Source organism: Vespa velutina, chromosome 16 (genome assembly GCF_912470025.1).
Source record: "Vespa velutina chromosome 16, iVesVel2.1, whole genome shotgun sequence".
NCBI classification, from domain to species: domain Eukaryota; kingdom Metazoa; phylum Arthropoda; class Insecta; order Hymenoptera; family Vespidae; genus Vespa; species Vespa velutina.
In genome coordinates, this window is record NC_062203.1 from 4,290,591 (window position 1) to 4,313,090 (window position 22,500).

A 22,500-nucleotide genomic window follows, 5' to 3' on the forward strand; every position below is an offset into this window, starting at 1 on the left:
AAAAAGAAACGAAGAGGAACGAAGGAAAGTATATTATTGGGATAGGTCATCCGGGGAGTTGCTGCAGCTTCTTTTGCTAAATTCGCTAATCGGCATGCTGCATTCCACTGCTGCGATTATCCACAAAGTTGAAAGAGCTAGGCTTTAGATGTTAATTCTCCCATAATCAGTGATAGGATAGAATAGATAAGGATAGAGAGAGAGAGAGAGAGAGAGAGAGAGAGAGAGAGAAAGAGAGGAAAATCTTGCGTATTTCTTCCACGTCTGTTTTCTTGCTTTTCGATCATGCTTCTGCTCTGGCATTATCCTCCTTTCCAACATGCAATTCTTCTTTGATTTGTTGATTATCGATCATTCGATTATCGATCGATTTTCAATTCAATCGACTAAGACTATATATATATACATAGTTTGGAGAACTAACGAAGTAATAATTTCTTCAGATTAAAAATTAATTCTTCGTTTATAGAAAATTAATTCCATTTAGAGCGATATTATCAAGATTTTTTTCTTTAATAACAAATATCGAGTTTGAACGTGCAAGTTCTTTTCTTTTCTTGTTCTTTTTGTTTTTCTTTTTTTTTTTTTTTTTCTCTTTAATAATTTGACAAACAATTACATGATTAAGATTGAGAATCGATTGAATCTAAATCGAAGAAACTCGATCGATTATTTAATGACGATGTTTGTTTGTTACGTAGGAAATAGTTCTGCGAAAGAAAAATATGTTCGACGTTCGGAGAAGATAGAGATGTAGAGTTTTCTTTTTTTTTTTTTTCTTTTGTTTGTTTTTTAGAAAGTAAAAGTCGAACTTTTATAAAGATTCTACGGAAGATCGAATTATTATTGAAATAATCGACAATAAATACATAATATATCGCGGTATTGAGAAATATAGTACAAGTAATGGTAATAGTATTGATAGTTGCAAATGCTGATAAGGGTTTTTCTTTTTTTTCTCTTTCTAAATGCGTGGAAAAAATTAATAAATATATATATATATATATATATATATATATATATATATATATATTCCGTATGAAATGGTGAAAGTGAAAAAATCCCGGCATGATAGTGAAAAGGAGAGAAAAAAGAAAGAAAAAAGAGAGGAAAAAAAAAAGAAAAAAAAAAAAAAGGAGCAATAAGCGTGGAATTAAAATGCGATATGCGGCAGTGTGGTGAATACCGAGTAGCGTCGTAGCTCTGTCCAGTGGGTATAGGGGCTGCCGTTGGTGGTATGAACGGAGATCGAGGGGGTCCAGAAGGTGGTCGACCTGGTGGTTTCACGCCGTAGAGGCTGTAAGATTCCTCCAATAGCTCCGTATCGCTGCACCACCCACAACAGATATACACATCCACGCTATCAGTCATCCAAGGGAGGATTCTTTTTTTTTTCTGTTTTTTATTGCTTTCTTTTTTTTTTTTTAATTTTTTTATCGCCACTTTTATCGGCCAAATTCGGAGATCACGTGAAATTGACATCATATCACGTATGTTTGCTTGTTTATATGTTTGTTTATATGTGCTGTGTGCGGTTCGCATGTACATGAAAAAGTGTGTGTATGTACATGAAAAGTGATTTGAAATTGATCCATATTCTTTTTTTTCTCTTTTTTTTTTTTTTTGTTTTTTTTTGTTTTTTTTTTTTTTTTGAAATCGATATATCGCTTTTGATAGGTATTTCGATAGGAGGAAAGGGAGAAATAGATAATATGAGATAGATAGATGGATGGATGGATGGACAGACAGACAGTTAATTAATAAATAGAAAGAAAATTAGGGAAACTCTCCTCACCTTGCTTCTTCGTCGATGACAGGTGTCACTGTTCCGGAATACTGCGAATAATAAGGCTCCTCATAGCTGCTACCAGTGCTATAGGGACCAGGTGGATATCTTCCAGTAGCAGATCCAACACCACCACCTCGTTCGGGACTGCTCATGTAACCACTCTCACCGTGCAATCGATCTGCGGGGATCGATTCGTAAGAGTTGAAAGATTAAACAACGTTTCGTACGTTAATGCGTTGTTCCTTATCTTTTCTTTTTTTTTTTTTTTTTTTCGTTTCGTTTTCTTCTTTACTTTTACTTTTTTTTTGTTTTGTCTTCTACTTTCTCTTGTTGTCTTTCTCTTACGTTTCTTAATCTTGCTCTACTTTTTCTTTTTTTCTTTACTTTTCTTTTCTTTTCTTTTCTTTTCTTTTTACTCTACGGGAAGCATATAAAAGTCGAGCGAATTTATAACGAACGAATGTGCAAGTGAAATCTAAATATCGTATTTAATATGTAATTAATAATATGGCTAGCGATTTTCAACTTGACTACTTGAAAAGTAATTAATGACGGATAGATAGAGGATAAAGAAAATAAAGAATATACGGGTTTCGGAGGCGTGCTTATGGAAGGTCAATCAAAGTCTACAATTTTTATTTCTTTTTTTTTTTTCTGTTTTCCTTTGTTTCTTTTTCTTGTCTAGTTTTTTTTTTTCTTTTTTCTTTTCTCTCTGATAAGGGATGACGATGCACTACTTTTTTGCGAAAGGTATTTATGTATGTAGGTATATATATATATATATATATATATATATATATGTATATATGTATATATAAAATGGAGGACATTCCGATTGGACGAAATCGACTCCTCGTTCGAACGTATTTCCCCGAAGTTAGATTAATGGCCAACATGTTTTACGACGGGAAACGTTCCACCTGCTCGTCCGTTCTCGAAGATTTTAGATTTTGCTATTTTTTTTTTTTGCTTCTTTATTTTTTTTTTTTTATTTTTTTTTTGTTTTTTTTTTGTTTTTGTTTTCTTTCAAGGATTCTACTGACCTGGTATACTATAGAGGGAGACCGAGCTGTCTCTAGAGAAACGAGCAGAGCCCCCAAGACTTCCAAGGGGATTTTTGCCGCACTGGTAGCTGCGAAGCGGCTTGGCTGGCGGCACCGCGCCACCTCCTAATTCATCCATCCAAAAAAGTCAAACAAAATGAACCGGGAAGAGTTGTCGTATACCGAGAGATATATGGAACTTCGCGCGCACTTCAATGAATTGAATATTTTAACGGTCCTCTTATTCTTTTCTTGCTATCTATTGGTTTCTTTTCTTTTCTTTTGTTTTATTTCATTTCTTTTCTCTATACTTTTCTCTTATCTTTTGGCTCATTATTTTCCTTTTATTCCTTTTCCTAGGTAATTTTTTTCTCCCTCCCGCCCCCTTCTCTAACCTCTTTGTTTCAATCGTTAAACCTTTGATAAATAGGAAAAGTACCGGATGAGTATATAACTTTTTTTTTTCCTTTTTTTTTTTTTTTTTTTTTTGAAGCGAACTCGAATATTTCGGGTCGATTTTTTTCTTCCTTTTTAAATATTACATTTCTACGTTATCCATAAGAATTTTTAGATGTATATAGTTGTAATTTCTTTTTGTATATAAAATAACTGAGAGATGAGTACAAATGATATATATAGAAAATATGTTAAAAAATTAATGATAAATTAGAAACTTGCAAAATAAGAAATTCAATCTCTTTAATTATCTATAATTTTTTTACGTGTAATGAACAAATTCTTTTAAATTACGAAAGATTCCAATTTTTCTATATTAAAATCGATTAAAGAAAAAAAAAAAAAAAAAAAAAAGGAAGAAGAAAAAGAAAAAAAGGAAAAGAAAAGAAAGGAAAAAGAAAAAAAAAAGGAAAAAAGAGCAGAGAGAAGAGGCTATAAAACAAAAAAAGAAAAAAAAAAAAGAAAGAAAGAAAGAAAGAAAGAAAAAAGAAATAAAAAGGATCCGAAACAATCGAGTTCAATCATAACTGTTCAAGACCACTAGAAAATTCTAGAATTAATAATACATCAAATATTTTTCTTATAAGATGCAAATGTACGTATGTACGAATAAACAAATAAATAAATAAATAAATAAATAAATAAATAAATAAATAAATAAATATGTATCTCGCATTCTAGCAAAGGATCATGTCGAACCGAAGAAATCTCGGACAAGGCGATTTTTTTGTCCAAGTCGGAACGGTGCCTCGAGTCCCTTTGATTCGTTCAGCGATCGAGCAAGGATGTAAGCATAAAATTTAATTAATTCGAAAATAAAAAGCCATCAATAATCATTATACGGAATTTTTGCATGCTCTCTCCTCTTATAGGTTGATTTTTATTTTTATTTTTCTTTTTTTTTTCTTTTCTTTTCTTTTAGGCGGGGCGATGAAGGAGGGGTGTGGTGCGCTTGGAAATTTTGTTATTTGCTTACTCGGCAGCCTGTGTTTTTAGTATTATTAATCACAGAGTAATCGGTCGGTCTTAATTAGTGTCGATACCAGACAGGGTTGTAAAATGACGTAATTAGTAGAGTTTGAATGCAAACAGAGAAAAGGGTGGATTAAGGGGATGAGAGGGTTAAGGGTGAAGGGTGAAGGGGGTAAAAGTAGATAGGGTCGATCGGTTAACGTTCTCGTTTCGAATTCGAGGCTTCGCCGATTGAAAGGACTTTGCCTTTGAGTTCTCGAGAACGAAACTGAAATGTTTTGATTTCGATCGATATTAACTTTATATATATATATATACATATATATACATATATATATACATATATGTATATATATAATATAGAACATATATATATATATATACATATCGAGCGAAACAAATCGTTTACAAAATGCAAAGAGAGCGAGAGAGAGAGAGATATATATATCGTGCACGAGTTGCTTTGGATGCTGAGAGAATATTGTTTTTAAAACATGAGAGAGAGACGACTAACATGAAACTGGGAAACATGCTAGGATGTACAAGTTCGATAAGCTAATTGATTATTACATATGTATGTATATATACAGAGATATATATTAATTTGTAACAATGAATCGATAATACTAATATATTTTCAATATTTTATATCCAAATAGATAATGTTAGAAAATGTAGGATTCTTTTCTTTTCTTTTCTTATGTTTTATTTATTTTTTTCTTTGGTGTTCGTTCTTTTTATTTTTTTTTATTTTTTTTTTTTTTTTTTTTTTTTTTCTAAATAAAAAGTAGATATTAATTCTTGCGCAAAAAAAAAGAAAAAATTGTAAGCAAGCTAGGCCAAAAGAATCATTTAGGAATTTTCATAGATGCTTATTTCGACGTATTTAATTTTTAATTTAGATATAAAACATTCGACTGGCGATATTAAATCTATCGAAGAAATTTCCATTCTTTATACTAAGAAGGGGGGGAAAAAGAAGAAAAACAAAAAAAAAAAAACAAAAAAGAAAACAAAGGTTCTTTTAAAAAATCGAACAACTAACATGATTTAGACAGAACAATTCTCGATAGGTTTAATATTTTCTTTTCTCTTTTTTATTATTTATCATTATCAGTATTGAATCGGAGAGAAGAAAAGCTACGAAATAGAAAAGTGTACGGAATAAATTTTCTCTCGTTTTTATATTAGCGCAGCTTCCCATTGTAGGATCGATTCAAATCGTCTGTTTTAAACGTGAAAAGTGTTCTCGACTCTTGGAAGACTAAGAGACACCGTTTTCTCGACGATATCGGCCACGAAATGGTCGTCTATTGTTAGTCGTGTGCGCAATTTAAAAAAAAAAAAAAAAAAAAAAAAAGGAAAGAAAGAAAAGGAAAAAAAAAGCAGAAAGAAATATGCGCACGTATACCTGGTGTAGATAATGGCTTCGGTTGTGTTGGGGTTGCATTTGGTCCTGCCACTACCGACGATGCTGCTGGACTATACGCCCTTAAAAGAGGTCCACCTCGTGGTAAAGTACTACTACCACCAACGTAATATCCACCACTACCGGAATTGGAATTTTTCGCTGTCTGAAAATACATAAAATTATTTCATTTACTGTACATCGATATATTAATCTTCTTTATTTTATTCCGATATATATTTATATATGTTTTATTATTCCTTTAAACAGTTCATTAATTAATTCTAAATGTAAATCTGTATATATTTGTAATTTTTTGTTTCTAAATTATTTCAATACTTATGTATGTTTATTATTTTTATTTAATTTAATCAAAAAAGAAACTAAAATTTCTATAAAAAGAAATCGAGAACAGCGTTAATTAATAATGATATGTAATAAATCATAAAATGAAATGAACAAATAAAGTTATATAATATAATTAATTAATTACAAGCGTTGAGATATTCTATTAAAAGGATAATAAGTATTTATCTGTTTGTTTGTTTGTTTGTTTTTTTTTTCTTTTTTTTTTCATTTTCTATTTGAAGTATTATATTACTCGTTCTAACGTTAATTTAACGTTAATGAACACATAACAGATAATTTAGTTTCTAAATATCCATACAGTGCAATTTCCTTTAGATAAAAAAAATAGTTTTATAACGAATCGAATTCTGTACGATAACTAGCAAAGAAGAGTCTTTAATTAAGCAAGCATTACAGTGCACTTCAAATAGAATTTATTCGATTCGATTTCACTATTTTCTAATCTCTCCGTTTGCTTTCTAGTCAATTTGCTCGAGCATGTATAATACAATAGCTTATTTTGGCGGGAAATTCAAATGCTATCACGCGTACAAATCGAACGTTTCTTCTTTCCTTCTTTTTTTCTTTCTTTCTTCTTTTATTTCATATTATCTTTCTTCTTCTTCTTCTTTTTTCTTTTTTTTTTTTTGAATTTCGCTATTTACCAACAAAATTTTTAATACTTATACAGTTTAGATTTGAAATTGTTACGATTTAAAATGATTTCAAATACAAAATAAAAAATTTCCAATATTGTTTGTTGGCCAATGCAATAATTGGATATTTTGTTTTTTGTTATGCGAAATTTCAAATTTCCACATTTTTCAATATTTCAATTTGCTATTATAAGCCAATACAATATTTATATTTGTCAAAAAATGTTCAATATTCATATAATTCGATAATTAAAAATATTGATAATTAGAAAATCCCAATTGCGTTTATTATCATGTAGAGAGATTATATTGTATGATAAAATAAGAAAAGAAAGGAAAAATAAAAAAAGAAAAAAAAAGAAAAAAAAAAAGAAGAAAAAAAAGAAAAGAAAAGTAGGCGTAGAAGGTGTGAAAAAATTTTCAATATCCATATAATTCGATAATTAAAAATATTGAAAATTACAAAATCCCAATTGCGTTTATTATCATATGAGAGATCATATTGTATGATAAAATAAGAAAAGAAAGGAAAAATAAAAAAGAAAGAAAAAAAAAAAAAAAAAAAAAAAAAGAAAAAAAAAAGAAAAGAAAAGAAAAGTAGGCGTAGAAGGTGTGAAAAAATTTTCAATATCCATATAATTCGATAATTAAAAATATTGAAAATTACAAAATCCCAATTGCGTTTATTATCATATGAGAGATTATATTGTATGATAAAATAAGAAAAGAAAGGGGAAAAAAAAGAAAAGAAAAGAAAAGAAAAGAAAAGAAAAGAAAAGAAAAGAAAAGTAGGCGTAGAAGGTGTCCTCCTTCCCTAACTATAATCTTCGGAAAGTGTTGAGGAATCAAAGGCACATGTTAAGGTCCCTTCTCCTTCTTACCGATTTCAAGGAAGCGTAAAAGCAAACAGGCTTTGCTGATTCGCATCGATTTCCCTTCCTTAGTAGTTGTTACTCATGCAGTACGTTCGGCAACGTGATCTGTTCCTTTTATATTGTCGTTACTCGAATTAAAAACAGAAAGAAAGAAAGAGAGAGAGAGAGAGAGAGAGAGAGAGAGAGAGAGAGAGAGAGAGAGAGAGAGAGAGAGAGGGAAATATAAATAGATTAGATAGACAGATAGATAGATAAATAGATATATCTATAGAAGGAAATAGAAATAAAGCTAAAGAGAAAGAGAAAGATTAGGAGACACAGAAGTTACGACAGATAGATCAAATGAAAAGGAAGAAGGGGTTTTAGGATAGAAACGGAGCTTGTTGTTAGTTAGACAGGAAACTCAAGAAGGATAGGATGGTGTTTTTAAAAAGTGCCGTGTCATAATCGTCCATTCAAAATTAGGATATATAGTTTGATTTTGAATTTCGATATTAAAAACAACGAGTTTGTGTTATCAAATAAGTTTATTCGATGATCGTAATAACGTATTAAATATTTTCAATCATATTGAAACGAAAATTTTTCCCTACGATCGTTAAAGATCTTTCTCTTTGTTCCTTTCTTTTTCTTCTTTTTTGTTTTCTTATCGATTGACAGAAATTTTTTTCTTTTTCTTTTTTTTTCTTTTTGTTTTTTCTTTTTTGGAAGATAATGAAAGATATCGTTGATTCATCGTAAGATAATGAGTGACGTTAAGAATAATGAAGAAATCGATATTATCACCTAATATCCTTGCATTCTCTTGTTTCATACTTTTTGAATATCTAATAAAAAGTGTGACCTTGGAATCTTCCATGTTGAAGATCGACGAGAAGTTTGGGAAAAAAGTGAGAAGTTCGCCATTGCATATGATCTTGCTTACTCAGAAAGATTATATTCAGGTAAAATATTTGATTATGGTGTTGATATAGAATACAGAGGAAGTTTAAAAAAATTAGTCACAAAAAAAAAAGAAAAAAAAAAAAAAAAAAAGAAATTTTTTTAACTGTTTCTGTCATTTTTATTTTTGATCGACAAGTAAAACTACAGTCTCAATAATTTTTGATGAGAGACTTTTATAATATATAATATATAAATATTTTGCGATGACAAAAAGTAAATAAAATGATCGACAAAGAGTTTACTCTAACCAATCGCTTTTCAATCGATCCAATCGTAAAAAAGATTGTGTATTAACATTTACGGATATTGCCTTAATTAGATTGAATGCCAATTAACGCAATAGGAATATAAAGAGATGATGAATGTGCGCTTTAATTAATCCTTTCCTTTTTTTCTCCCCTTTGTTTTTCGTTAGTTTCTCAGATGGGAATTGCCAGTGCCAAATATCGAAGAATTTACTTTTTGTTTATGGTTGCGTTCCGACAACTTTACGCGTCCACATTCAATTTTTTCTTACTCCAGTGAGTACATACACACACACACACACACACACACACATATATATATATGTATATATATACATGTACATATATACGTATAATATATTCTAGTTATCAGCCGCTAGAGAAAGTTAAGTTAAATGGAAAAAAAAAAAAAAAAAAAAAAAAAAAGAAAAAAAAAAATGAAAAGAAATATTATCGAGAAAGGAAATTGGTTCGTTGCTTGTTGGTTCTGTTAATTCTTATTTGTTTTTTTTTTCTTTTCTTTTCTTTTCTTTTCTTTTTTTTTTTCTTCTTTTATTCATATTTTTTTTCCCTTGAAAAAAATTGAATTTATCAATGCATAATTAATGTTGCGTTAAAATTTCTTTTGAAAAGAAAAAAGAAAAAAAAAAGGAAAGAAAAAAAGAAAGAAAGAAAGAAAGAAAGAAAGAAAGAAAGAAATTGACATATATTACATCACATTCTTCTTTCACTTTTTCTGTCCCCAATCTCCATTTTTATTTCTAATCATTTATTCTATTCATTTTACGTAATACGTATACCCACGCGTATATATTTCGTTTTTTTCTTTTCCTTTTTTTTTTTTGCTTTTCTTTCTTTCTTTCTTTCTTTCTTTCTTTCTTCCTTTATCTTTCTCTGTCACTAATAGAAACTTTCCCAAATTGGAAAGTTCAAATCGTAAATATGATATAGAAATAAATGAGTCCGTTCTCGTTTCGTTAGAAAATGAGAAAGATCGATTGATTCGAGCTTGGATATCTGCAAAGGGCCGGAGAGTACATTTAGAAATCGGTGGTATCAAAGTTTTCGAGGAAACTATTATTATTAAAGAAAACCGATGGTATCACATATGCCAAAGTTGGGAAAATCGATTAGGTCGATTTGCATTGTGGTTAAATGGACGAATCAAAGTACAAGGTTATTCGGAAAAGGTTGGTCAGTCTTTCTTTTGTAAAAAAATCTTTGTAAATTACATATGTATATATATACATACACACACACACACGTGTGTATATACATATATGTTATACATAATTTTTCTTATTTTTGTAAAGAAATTTTTGCATATTATATAGCTTCTTTCTCTCTCTTCCTCTCTCTCTCTCTCTCTCTCTCTCTCTTTCTCTTCGAGAATATCTAATGAAAAAAAAATTTTTTTTTGATTTAGACAGTGAATCACGTTGTACCAAAAGGAGGTGACATAGTACTAGGACAAGAGTACACAGATTTTGACAAAGGATTGGAAGACGGTATAGAAGGATCGATATTTGGTTTTAATCTTCTCTTAAAGTCAGCATTCGACGATGAATCTCCGATTATATCGATTGACCATACGTCATCAATTCAAACGAGTTCTTTTTACGATAATCATTATCTACCAAGGACGATCTTCAAAATTTCGAAAGATTATCACGAGGAAGAAGATTCGAGATTATTGTCAATAACCGATAATAGAAAAAAACTAGTACGACTAATTAACACGGCGAATAAATCTTCACCATTGGGACAGGAATTGGTGAAACTTTCTTACGTACGTTGTGAATTGGGTAAAGGCAGTCCGCATATAGGCGGTTCACTTATGCTAATATCATGGAGTAGAACACCGGTACGTATATTTGGCGGTGCGATCCTGAAGAATGCCAGAAAGAATTGCGGTAATTTCTAAAAATAGTAAGAGCCTAGAACTCTCCCTTTCACTACATCGCTCAATCCCTTCTTCTTTCAATTTCCTCCACCTCGATCATTTTACTCCGAGCTAATAAACCTTAGACAGACATTTACCAATTTAGGAATAGTTAATACCGGACAGGCAACATTTCGCAAGAAACGATGTCTCTCTCTTTCTCTCTCTCTCTCTCTCTCTTTTTTTCTTTCTTTCTTCTTTTTTTTTCTTTTTTTTTTAAATTTCCTTCCTTATCTTGCTTCAGGCAAACATTAAGAATACTCTTATAGAAATTGAATTACGTGCGCGAGACCAATGAAACTCGTTATAGTTACATCTAACTGTGACATACATATATGTATGTATCGTGATGGAAAAAAAATATAGAGAAAGAGAAAGAGAAAGAGAAAGAGAAGTGGGAAAACATGCCCTATAACGAATGCAGCTCTAATTTCATCATTTTTGCGCAAGCAACGAATGTTCGATGATAACGAGCCGGCCAATATCTACTAGTAACCGAAAGAATTCATTTCTCTTTCCTTTTCTCTTCTTTCTTCATTCTTTTCTTTTCTTTTTCTTTCTTTCTTTTTTTTTTTTTTTTCATTTTTCTTTTATAAATAGAACTCCCGTTTCACACCATTTCAGTATTCAATTGTTTCGTCAATTTATTTTACCATAGGACTATTATATTATAATTTATTCATTAACGATCAATTAAAATAACATTGAAATACATTTGATTATTACATATTTACTTTTATTTATTATATATAAGATGAATAATAAAGTTGTTATTGTTAGGATATTTAACAAAGATTAGTATATAAATAAATAATTTATAACTTACTAAGCGAGATAATTTATGAAATAATTGAAGAATATAATAGACGAGATAATTGATTGGATTCGGTGTCCTTGAGACAGAGAGAGAGAGAGAGAGAGAGAGAGAGAGAGAGAGAGAGAGAGAGAGAGAATAAAAAAAAAGAAAATGAGAAAACAAAAAAGAAAAAAAAAAAGAAAAGTACGCTATATTCTTCGTGAATGACAAAGTGCATATATAAAAGAAAAGGAAAACAAAAGTAAAGTGTAAAAAAGAAAAGAAATAAAAAGTTATCGTAATAGAAGGAGGATGTTGGCAATTAGTTAATTACGTAAGACAGTAGCGATGCGTCCCATCCGTTGGTCCGCATCCGGACACGCTTCTATAGAACACTTTCCCTTCGACTGCTGTTTTATGAGTTTCTCGATCTTCATGGTAAAAAAAAAGTATGTGTATAAATGTACGAAGATATATATATATATATATATATATATATATATATATATATATATATATATATATACACGTATTATAGATACTTTGTAACACGTACGTTAAGCGTTATATCATTACGTATTCTCTTACTCGAATGATTTAGCAAACTTTAAATCTGTCTATTCAAAGAGAGAGAGAGAGAGAGAGAGAGAGAGATTAACTGACTGAATCTCGATCTCAAAAAAGGGATCTCCGTAACCGCCTTCGCTTTCACTTTCACCAAAATTTGCTCCACTTTATCTCTGTCTTTCTCTTTATTTCCTTTCTTATCTTCTAGCATTGTAAACGTGTATATTTATAGATATGTAAGTATTATATATATATATATATATATATATATATATATATATATATATACACGCATATATATGTATACAGGGTGTCGAAAAATTATTTCTACAAATTTATACTTTAATGAAAATTTATGACAATACACGTGTAAGATAATTAAAAAAGGAATTTCTCGGATTTGTATTTTTCAGGTTTACTTTTTCTTTGTTTTTCTTCTTCTTTCATTTTTCTTATTTTATTAAATCAACGATTTTACGTATACTCGAAATATGTATAATTTTTATGTTCACTCGATACATCAAAAGTACGATCATATTATTACATGAATTCTTTTATGTCCATCTCTTGTATGTCCTATTCATTGTATTTCTTTTAGACTTAAAAAAAAAAAGTCAATTCAAGATCATAATTTAAAATCATTTAAACGACATTAGATACAAATTTTTACGATTGTCTATTATAACATGTAAAAATTGTACAAATTATTTTCTAATAATTAACATACGTATGTATATATTAGGGGGATCGGAAAGTAATGTCGTTTCTGTGCTTGTCGATATTTGATTGTGATTAAAAATAAAAACTTGTTAAAAATTTATTCGTTTGAATTTAATTTAAGAAAGCGACATTACTTTCCGGTGCACTTAATATATATATATATATATATATATATATATATATATATATATTAGGTTGGAAATTATGAAACGGGCGTTTTTGTTTAGTTTTTTATTTTCATTCAACGCCCGTTTCATAGTTTCCAACCTAATACATACACACATACGTATATATATATATATATATATACATACGTACGTATGTACACAGATCAGTTTGTTTCTTTTTGTCAACATTTTCGAGAAGAACGTGACATAATTCATCTTCGGAGAAATTCCCGCCGATCCGCCGTAATTTTGTTTTGTTTTATTTTCTTTGATACGTCATTCTCGGTCTTACTTGACCGAGGCACGTCTTTCTATTTTACATTTTTCATTTCTCATCAATATTTCAAGGTGTTCGGATCGCTTTCTCTATTCAGTCAGTTAATACGCAATATCTTAAAACTAAATTGTAAGTGAATTATCATTTTAATATAACATATTTTTTACTCACAATTGTCATAATAATTTAATCGAACAATTAATATTATCGATCAATAAGTGAATTATTAATTTAATATTATAATTATATAGATATACATTATGTATTACATGCAGATAATTAATATTACTGCTCGTTGTAATTTATTAACATATCAGAAACTTTTAATAAACAATATTTCCATATATCGTTATTAATTTATTCGTAATATTATTTAATATCGTCGTAATATGTAAATATTTTTTTATTCGTAACTCAATAAGTGAATATAAAATAAGATTAAATATATACATATATATATTTTTTTTAATTACGACTACTTAATTACATATCTAATTATATATCTAATTACTTCGTACGACAACGTATATTTCGATAAAATTTATATTACTCTCATTTATATGAATGTATATAAAGTTTACGATATTTTACTTTTCAACTTTGAAGACAAACTTTATTCGTTTATTTATTGTTTAGAAGAATATTATTTAACGAGAGATCAATTCAATTATTACGTACATATTATGCAATATCCAGCTCGATATATGTAAGTAAATAATGTGATTAGCGAGATTAAATGATAGTGTATACCTAACCAATGATTATTCATAACGTAACTATGAAAAATTCCAATATTAATTACCGATAAGCTACAAAGTAAATCCATATCGATTAATATTGAATAAAACTTTGAACGATTATACTTAATGAACAATGATAATTACTATATACGTATATGTAATATCTAAATCGCTATATCTGTATATTATAGTCATTCAGAAAATTCACGAACAATTTTTAATGGAACGAACTCGTTACGTAATAATTTCCTGTTAATCCAGTTTTAATATAATACTTGAATATTTCCATTGAATCTAACCTTGGCAAAAATTTGTATAAAATTAAATTGAAAAAGATCTTACAAATCTCGTGAATAAAAAGATTTACGTAAATGAAAGGAATATGTCGTAATATCTGTTCAAAACTTATTCGTATATTTTTCTTCTTTGTCGTCGTTGTCGTCGTCGTCGTCGTCATCATCATCATCATCATCTTCATCATCTTCTCCTTGAGAAAGACGTTCTTTTGCCGAGTAACAACGAAAAAAAGAGACGAAGAGAGCTTCGAGTGGAGATCCTACATTTTGTCTATTTTTATTTCTTTCTTTCTTCCTTTTCTTTTTTTTTCTTCCTTTTCTTTTTTTTTTTTCTCTTTACAAAACATTTCTTACACTTCGAGTTTTTCTCTTCCTCCTTCTCTTCGTTGGAAGGCGGACGTACGTATCCGACTTTCTTCTCTTCTCTTGAGAACATAGTAAACGTTTCCGGTCGAGTTAACTATACGTCGTTGAATTATTTTCTTCCTACACAGGATAATGCTTTTTCTTCTCTTTTCTTAATTTCTTTCTTTTTTTTTTTTTTTTTTTTTTTTTTTTTTTTTTAATTATCCATCTCGTGAAAGATAAAAATATACTTTTATTATGACGAGTTAATTGCACGATCGTTACGCGAATAATTCGTTAACGGAGATAAATTTTCATGAATTATTTATTGGGAATAAATAAACATAATTTATTGTCATATTTATTTTTTTCTCATAATTATTTATTACGAAAGATAAAAGGTATACGTTTCGTGTAAAGTTAATTAAATCGTCAATTAGATAATTGATTTATTCGGACAAGTTTTTCTTTTTTTGTAGATAATATTAATTCTGAAAGGCACTTGCACAAAATGTTTCATGTATTTTGGCAAACGGAAAAAATGAAATATATATATATATATATATTTCATTTAACGATATAATATATATATATATATATATATATATATATATATTGCGACCTCGTTTAAATATAGTTTTACCTTCGCCAACCAGTAATCCACGTGCTCATGAAGCATGAATACCAAGTGCAAGGATATTTCCTCTTGTAAAGACATTCACACAAAGACGAATCTTTGTTAGATTAATCCTAATCATTTGAAGTTCGTATCGAGAATGATAATTATTAATCTATAATCACGTACCATTATGGTATATGAAGATCGAGGTCTATTCTAATCGTGTGAAATAGTTCGAGAAATGACATTTCGAATTTTTCCTTATGCAAGATCTTTTAAATTAAATAGAATAAAATTATTTAATCCTTTAATGCATTTATGCGTATGTCAATTATAAAAATACATACCGAAGCTTTTATTTAATTATTTTTAGAATGACAAAAAAAATATATATATATATATATATATATATATATATATATATATAGGCGCAAAAAATAGATTCATGTTTTAATTTAATCATTCAGCCATTCTTTTTACAGCTTAATACGATTTAATATATTTTTTTTTATATATAAAAAAAAAAAAAAAAAAAAAAAAAATTTAGATAAACAAAAATCATACATTAAAGGTTTAATAAATTTTATAAATATTTAAAATCCATTTCTAAAAAAAACATTTTATACGTAGAAAACAAAAAAATTGTACTCTGCGTTTGCATCAGTAAATGTAAAAAATTATTATAATATATTGTAGATATCTTATGCGTACCAAATGATTCGTAATACGCGATAAGAATATATAATGTCAAATGAAACTAATCTTATATGATCTTAAAACAGGAACAAGTATTATTCAATACTAAGAATCGATCGTTACGAAAACACTATTTCGAGAATGTACGCACTTTCAAAGAATTTCAAAGGTACATTTAACATATAATCAAGAGAGGGAGGGAGAGAGGGAGGGAGGGAGAGGGGAGAGAGAGAGAAAAGAGAGAAAGGAGTTCTTGGTTGATCTACCAAATAGATCAAAGTCATCAGTATGGGTACCGTAATTCTATAGATTTGTAGTGATCTTTAAAGTATTTTTACAATCACTTTAATACGACATTACGAGGCCTATGATATTTGTAAATCTTACAATGTAAAATCTGTATCAGAGGAAGAGTTTTTTTTTTTTTTTCTTTTTCAAAATTCATACGTGTACGTGCGTAATAAGTTCAACGATTTAATTATTTTAATAGAAATTAAATTTGAATTTGATATATTTTTGAAAAAGCTTTTGCGATTTACGTAATAGATCTAACGATACGATTAATTAATTGATTTTTTAATAGGTCGATTTAAAATTTTCTACATGCATTTATATTGGAGTTATTTATACATATTATATTGTTAGTAATATTATAAAAAAAAAAAAAAAAAAAAAAAAAAAATAGTATTATACGATTATTATTACGATATAGTAATAGTTGTATTTATTTGTATTAAATATAGTTACATATTTCTAAGAATCAAAGCGAATGGAGAATGGATGCATTAACGAGTTTCATGCTCATTAACGCTTCAACTTCTTGACGACAGGATAATCGAGCAAATGAAAAATGGTGGGGATGCAGAAAGGGAAAGGCGTTCTTTAAAGTTTCGCCTGGAATATCTCGATGTCTCCCCCTCGACGAATGTTACTTCTGTTTATTTATTTATATATACGCAATATATATATATATATATATGTCTCTCATGTCAACAGACGTAACAGATGTAAAACGATAATATATTGTTTGATTTAAACTTTAGTGAAAGTTATCGAAAGTATAAGACGAAAAAAAGAGAAATATATATATATATATATATATATATATATATATATATATATATATATATATATATATACAAGGTGAACGAAAAAAAGTGCTCACATAAATTTTCTTTATAATATGATCGTAACTGATAATATATATATATATATATTTTTTTTAAATTTAGTTCTAAAAAATCACGAGGAAAAAGAATGTAATTGATAATTAAAATCATCTTAGAAGATTTTCGATCCAGCCTATATGCATCTAAGGTTCATTGTACTCATTAATATTTTCTATATTTTCATACAAGGCGAACATGTTTTACACTCTCTTTATAAGATAAATTGTAGTATTACAAGTATATGGTGTCAAGTTAGAAAAAGACGTTCTAAACGATAAGTTACATACAATTTTTAATAGAGATAAATATGAACGAGATTAGAATCACTGATATACATTATAATTTTCCTTTCTTTTTTCGCAATCAGGATCAACATTCACATTCTACTTATTTGCATTCATTAATTGAGATTTTTGTTCGGTCTTTTTTATTTTCAATTCATAAACGACCTTTTAAGATAACATACACATACATACGCACACACATAAATATATAAAATTCTGAATGTAATATCATTTAATTATATAATAATAACTTTACAATATTGCTAATTGTATAATAATTGTAGGATAAAGTGTATAATACTATGGATGAGTATATACAAATTATACGTATTATATTTATTATTATATATTTAATAAATATTATAAATATATATGTATATATATATATATATATGTGTGTGTGTGTATGTATGTCTATGTGTGTATGTGTATGCGTGCAATGTTTAGAAATGAGATACAAATAACATGAGATCAGAGTTAACCTTGAAAGAAAAATATCGTAAGAACGTTTAAGGAAAAAGATAGAAGAACATCGAATTGTTTATTTGCAAGATGATGAAGGGAAGAAATATAGAGAGTGGGAAATCGAGCAAAATGTGAGCGTCTCGTAAAGTAGGAGAACGAAGCAAAAGGCGAATCACCATCGTGGGTTGCGTAGGTAGGAGGTAGGTAGGTAGATACATACATACATATATATATATATACATATATATATATACATACATACATACATACATACACCTTTCGAGAGTTTACCAGTTATACGTCGAACAGTTAGAGCAGCGGACAGTTACCTTCACGTTTCGAGATCGAGAGGATCTGTTTTGTTCTCAGGTGTGACATAGACCGATTTATAAACTAGCGTGCGCGCGCGCGAGAGAGAGAAAGAGAAAGAGAGAGAGAGAAAGAGATTAACTTCTCGGTGAGTTATTTCTTATTTTCTTTTTTTTTTTTTTTTTTATTATATATTTGTAATTAATATCTTGTCCATCATTTATATCATATTTTTATTTTGTTGATATTTGAGAAATTTTTTTGCTGATTTTGAAAATCTATCCTTTTTTTTTTTTTTTTTTTTTTTTTTTTTTTTTTTTTTTAATAATTGTTTATATATAATATATTATTTGCACTATATATATATATATATATATATATTGAATTTATTTATAAATAAGTGTTATCAAAAGTAAAAATTAATAAAGTTATAATAATAAAATGATAATTAATAAATATTGTAATAAAAAATTATAATAATATCAATTATAAATAAATAATAAATAATTTATTATAAGCAAGTAGTTTAACATTATAAAATGACACTTATTTATTAATGAATTCACAAAGAGTATACATAAATACGCATGTAGTATATGATATAATGTATTCAGAAATAAAAGGGTCATTGAACTGGATGTGGTATGTAAATAATTCGATGTAATACGATCGATTGTTCTAGAAAGAAAAGGATAAATAAAAACAAAAAAGAAAACGCTAATATCTCTTTTACCACAAGGAAAATGTCGATAAAGTAACCTCGTTACTAACGTTTCACAGGAATATCAAGCACCAGTATTGCGCAAGTAATATAACTGGGCATCCAGTTCACCTCGGTTCCCCCATAAAACTTCTCTTGCTTCATACTGATTGAATTCAAATTGATTAACGATTGCATAGTCATTAAAGTCCGTGCTAACACAATTCTTAAAAAATAAAGGAAGCAAAAAAAAAAAAAAAAAAAAAAAAAAAACAAAAAAAAAACAAACAAAAAAAAGGAGAAAAAAAGATGATCGATGTCGATCGAATAATCTAATATACAAGAAAAAAAAAAAAAAAGAAAAAAAAAAAGATGGACTATTGCGAAATCGAAAAAATATATCTAGATCATTTTTATCTATTTTTTTTTTTTTTTTTTTTTTAATTAAAGGTCATTCGAGAAGAGGAGGAATCGATCGATTCGACTCAAAGACAATGAGTCGAACGTTGTTGATGTGTTCGTTGTTGGCTTTGACCAACGTAAATGCAATTTCGACAGTATGGCAACCATTACCTTCACCTCATGTACCAAGCACGAGTGTCCTTCGTCAGGAGGCAAAATTATATGGAAGCTTAACACCGGCTAATTCTCCTTATGATATCGATGGACAGCTGATCGATTTGTCACACGAACAGGAACAATGTTCTTTATACAAGATTTCTATGAGTCAACAGCTTTACTTCGAGGTCAGTTTTGAGATCACAATTAATTAATTAATTAATCAACTAAGTTGTTCAATTATTTTTTTTTATTCATTTGTTTATTAAATATTTAACAAAGTTTTTAACGTTTAAAAAATTTTGTTCACTCACATTGTATCTCTCTTTAAGGATAAAATTTATATATTAAAAAAAAAAAAAAAAAAAAAAAAAAAAAAAAAAAAAAAGAATTGACTCGCGAACTTTAAAAAAAAAAAAATAAAAACGGCTCTTGTATTTATTTAATTAGGTTTCATCAGAATTTGTTCAATCAATTTCTTAGGTATTATTATATATATCATAGTTGTTGCCTAATTATTTGTATTGAAGATTTTGCAACGAACAGATACACTGGATATTTATGTAATAACTTTCAATACCCTTTTTTCTTTCCCTTCTACACATATCTGTCTGACTTTGTTTCTATTAAGGAAGTATACTTTTGGTTGTATTATATAGTTTTACCGGTGTTATGTGGTTACTAGTATTTTTCTGGTTACTATTATATAGTTAATACTATAATTATTTGTCGGAGATAGTAAAAAAAAAGGATCTATTTCATTAGATATTCATCTAATAATTTTCAATATCACTTTTTACTTAATACATTTATTAAAGACTTTTACTTTTATTAGAAAATAAATTTCTAATAATATTATATAGTTATCTCGTTATAACTATTCGCGTTTGAAATTTTACTTATTAGATTATTCACCTAATAATTTTCTTTATATATATATATATATATAAAGAAAAAAAAAAAAAAAAAAAAAAAAAAAAAAAAAAAAAAAAAAAAAAAAAAAGAAAAAGAAAAAAAGAAAGCATAAAAGATTACTTTAGATTACAATGAATTATTTCTTCATAAGACGCTTTATTCGTATTAGAAAGTACACTTGTAAGTTTTCAAATGTTGCTAAAAGTAATCATAAAAATGTGCAAAATTATGTCGATAGGAAAAAAAAAAAAAAAAAAAAAAAGAAAAGAAAAAGAACTATAACTCCACAATTACATAACTATTAGACATTTGTATAAACAATCAAGTTGCAATTCATGATTGCAGTTGAAATTTTTCTTTCTTCTTTCATAATACCATGTCTCTCCTGTTTCAACCCAAACGTAGACACTTTTTCTCCTTTGGATAACAATCAACACGTTTTTTTTTTTTTTTTTTTTATTTATTTATGTATTTATTTTCTCATTCTTTCTTTCTTTTCGTTACAGTATATTCATTACAAGATCGACTTGCCGAATATAAAAGAATTTACTCTGTGTATATGGTCCAAGTTTCACAATCATACCAACGATCATCCTCTGTTTTCTTATGCAGGTGAGAATGTCACTTATATGTTTATTTCTTTTTTTTATTTTTTTTTTTTATTTACTCTCTTTTCTTTTCTTTTCTTTTCTTGACTTTTCCTTTCCTTGCCTTTCCTTTCCTTTCCTTTCCTTTCCTTTCCTTTCACCTTACACTTTGCCTCATGCGTTTAAATTAAGATAGCGAAAGTCGTCTTTCGTTCGTTCTTCTCTCCTGATATCCCTTTCGATATCGATATATATATCGAAGTTGATGTGAAAAGGAACGTTCGTCAGACTTGTAGAGAAAAAGAAAAAAGAATATTCAAGAGAAATCATCAATATTATTTAATTTCCGTTACATTCATTTATTTAATAATTTTCTCATTCAGAATTTCGTTCACAAAGATTTTCTCATTAGATTTCTTAGAATTTTAACTTCGACTAGAAAGTTTATATTTTACTTCGATATTTATTGATATAGATCGAAGTTGTTGCGAAAAGAAATGTTCACGAAAGGTGTTGAAAATGAAAGAAAAGAAAAAGAAAAAAAAAAAAAAAAAAAAAAAAAAAAAAAAGAAATCATCAGTATTTTTAATAATTGATCAGATCATTTGACTAATAATTTCCTTTAGGTATTATTATATATAAATTTTTTGATACTTTATTTCAATAGGAATGTATATTTTTAATTAATTTTTATAACTAATTATTTGAGATCTTGATTTATTAAACATTCATCTGATAGATTTATCATTGGATTCTGTATTCTTCTCTTTTTTTTTTTTTTTTTTTTTTTTTTATTAATTTATTAGATGTTTTCCTTTATATTAAAAAATATACCTTCAGTATTTATATATATATATATATCAATTATAAAGTTTATTATATTATAATTAACATTATATATTTATTGATAAATTTATTTATTAGATTTTTATACTTTTTAAATTGTATACTTTTTTTTTAGCAATATTATACATATATATAATATATGTATAAATATAGTAGGTATTATATAGATAGTATATTACTATGTATAGTTATTATTATAACTATTCGCTGGAGATTTTAGTAATTGACTTAATATCAACATGTATCATATATATATATATATGTATTTATATAAAGTTATATTAAATGAATATGAAGTTATTACGTGTGAGTTATCAAAATAACGAAAGCGAATAACTTTCCAAGGCGAATTTTAGAAAGGCACTTTGTCTGGATTACTCAGACGCTTCGTTTCGTTTATAGTTTCGTTTGGTTTCGCGGTAAAGTCACCTTCCCTTTTCCTACCGTCATCGAATCTTTCACATACTCGATGTACATTATTAACGTGGTGTGGTAAATCGTAAAGTTTGATAGTAATAAAAAATTTGCAAAGTCGTTAAAGAAACTTTCTAGCCATCTTAACGTGTGGCCTTATATGTACATAGACACTAGATTTGATTTAGAAGAGAGAGAGAGAGAGAGAGAGAGAGAGAGAGAGAGAGAGAGAGACAGAGAGACAGATGGAGTATATAAAAATATTTATATTCGTTAAAATTTTTTTTTTTATTATGACTCGACGATGGTTTATTATGAATTTTTTTTTTAAAGATTTCCTTTCCTTTTTTT

General features: G+C 27.8%; 2 protein-coding genes and 1 long non-coding RNA gene across 31 annotated transcripts in view; 2 read left to right on the forward strand and 1 right to left on the reverse strand.

Moving 5' to 3' along the window:
• Positions 1–22,500, reverse strand: part of LOC124954800 — a 109,518-nt gene that overhangs the window by 24,452 nt on the left and 62,566 nt on the right. For 24 of the 29 annotated variants that reach the window (XM_047508269.1, XM_047508270.1, XM_047508266.1 and 21 more), the window contains 4 exons: positions 5,672–5,834; positions 2,833–2,958; positions 1,796–1,967; positions 1,187–1,342 (listed from right to left, as the gene is read on the reverse strand). In XM_047508269.1, coding sequence (XP_047364225.1) covers positions 1,187–1,342; positions 1,796–1,967; positions 2,833–2,958; positions 5,672–5,834 — 617 coding nt within the window. The remainder of the gene's footprint in view (positions 1–1,186; positions 1,343–1,795; positions 1,968–2,832; positions 2,959–5,671; positions 5,835–22,500) is intronic. The other 5 variants (XM_047508267.1, XM_047508264.1, XM_047508263.1 and 2 more) reach the window with 5 other exon arrangements.
• Positions 3,663–5,961, forward strand: LOC124954806. Its single transcript, XR_007102667.1, has 3 exons — positions 3,663–3,883; positions 3,970–4,075; positions 4,211–5,961. It is a non-coding gene; the product is annotated as an uncharacterized LOC124954806 (long non-coding RNA).
• The window catches only part of LOC124954805, an 11,706-nt gene continuing 7,312 nt past the window's right edge, over positions 18,107–22,500 (forward strand). The window contains exons 1-3 of the mRNA XM_047508293.1: positions 18,107–18,277; positions 19,280–19,575; positions 20,809–20,914. Coding sequence (XP_047364249.1) covers positions 19,324–19,575; positions 20,809–20,914 — 358 coding nt within the window. The 5' untranslated portion in view covers positions 18,107–18,277; positions 19,280–19,323. The remainder of the gene's footprint in view (positions 18,278–19,279; positions 19,576–20,808; positions 20,915–22,500) is intronic.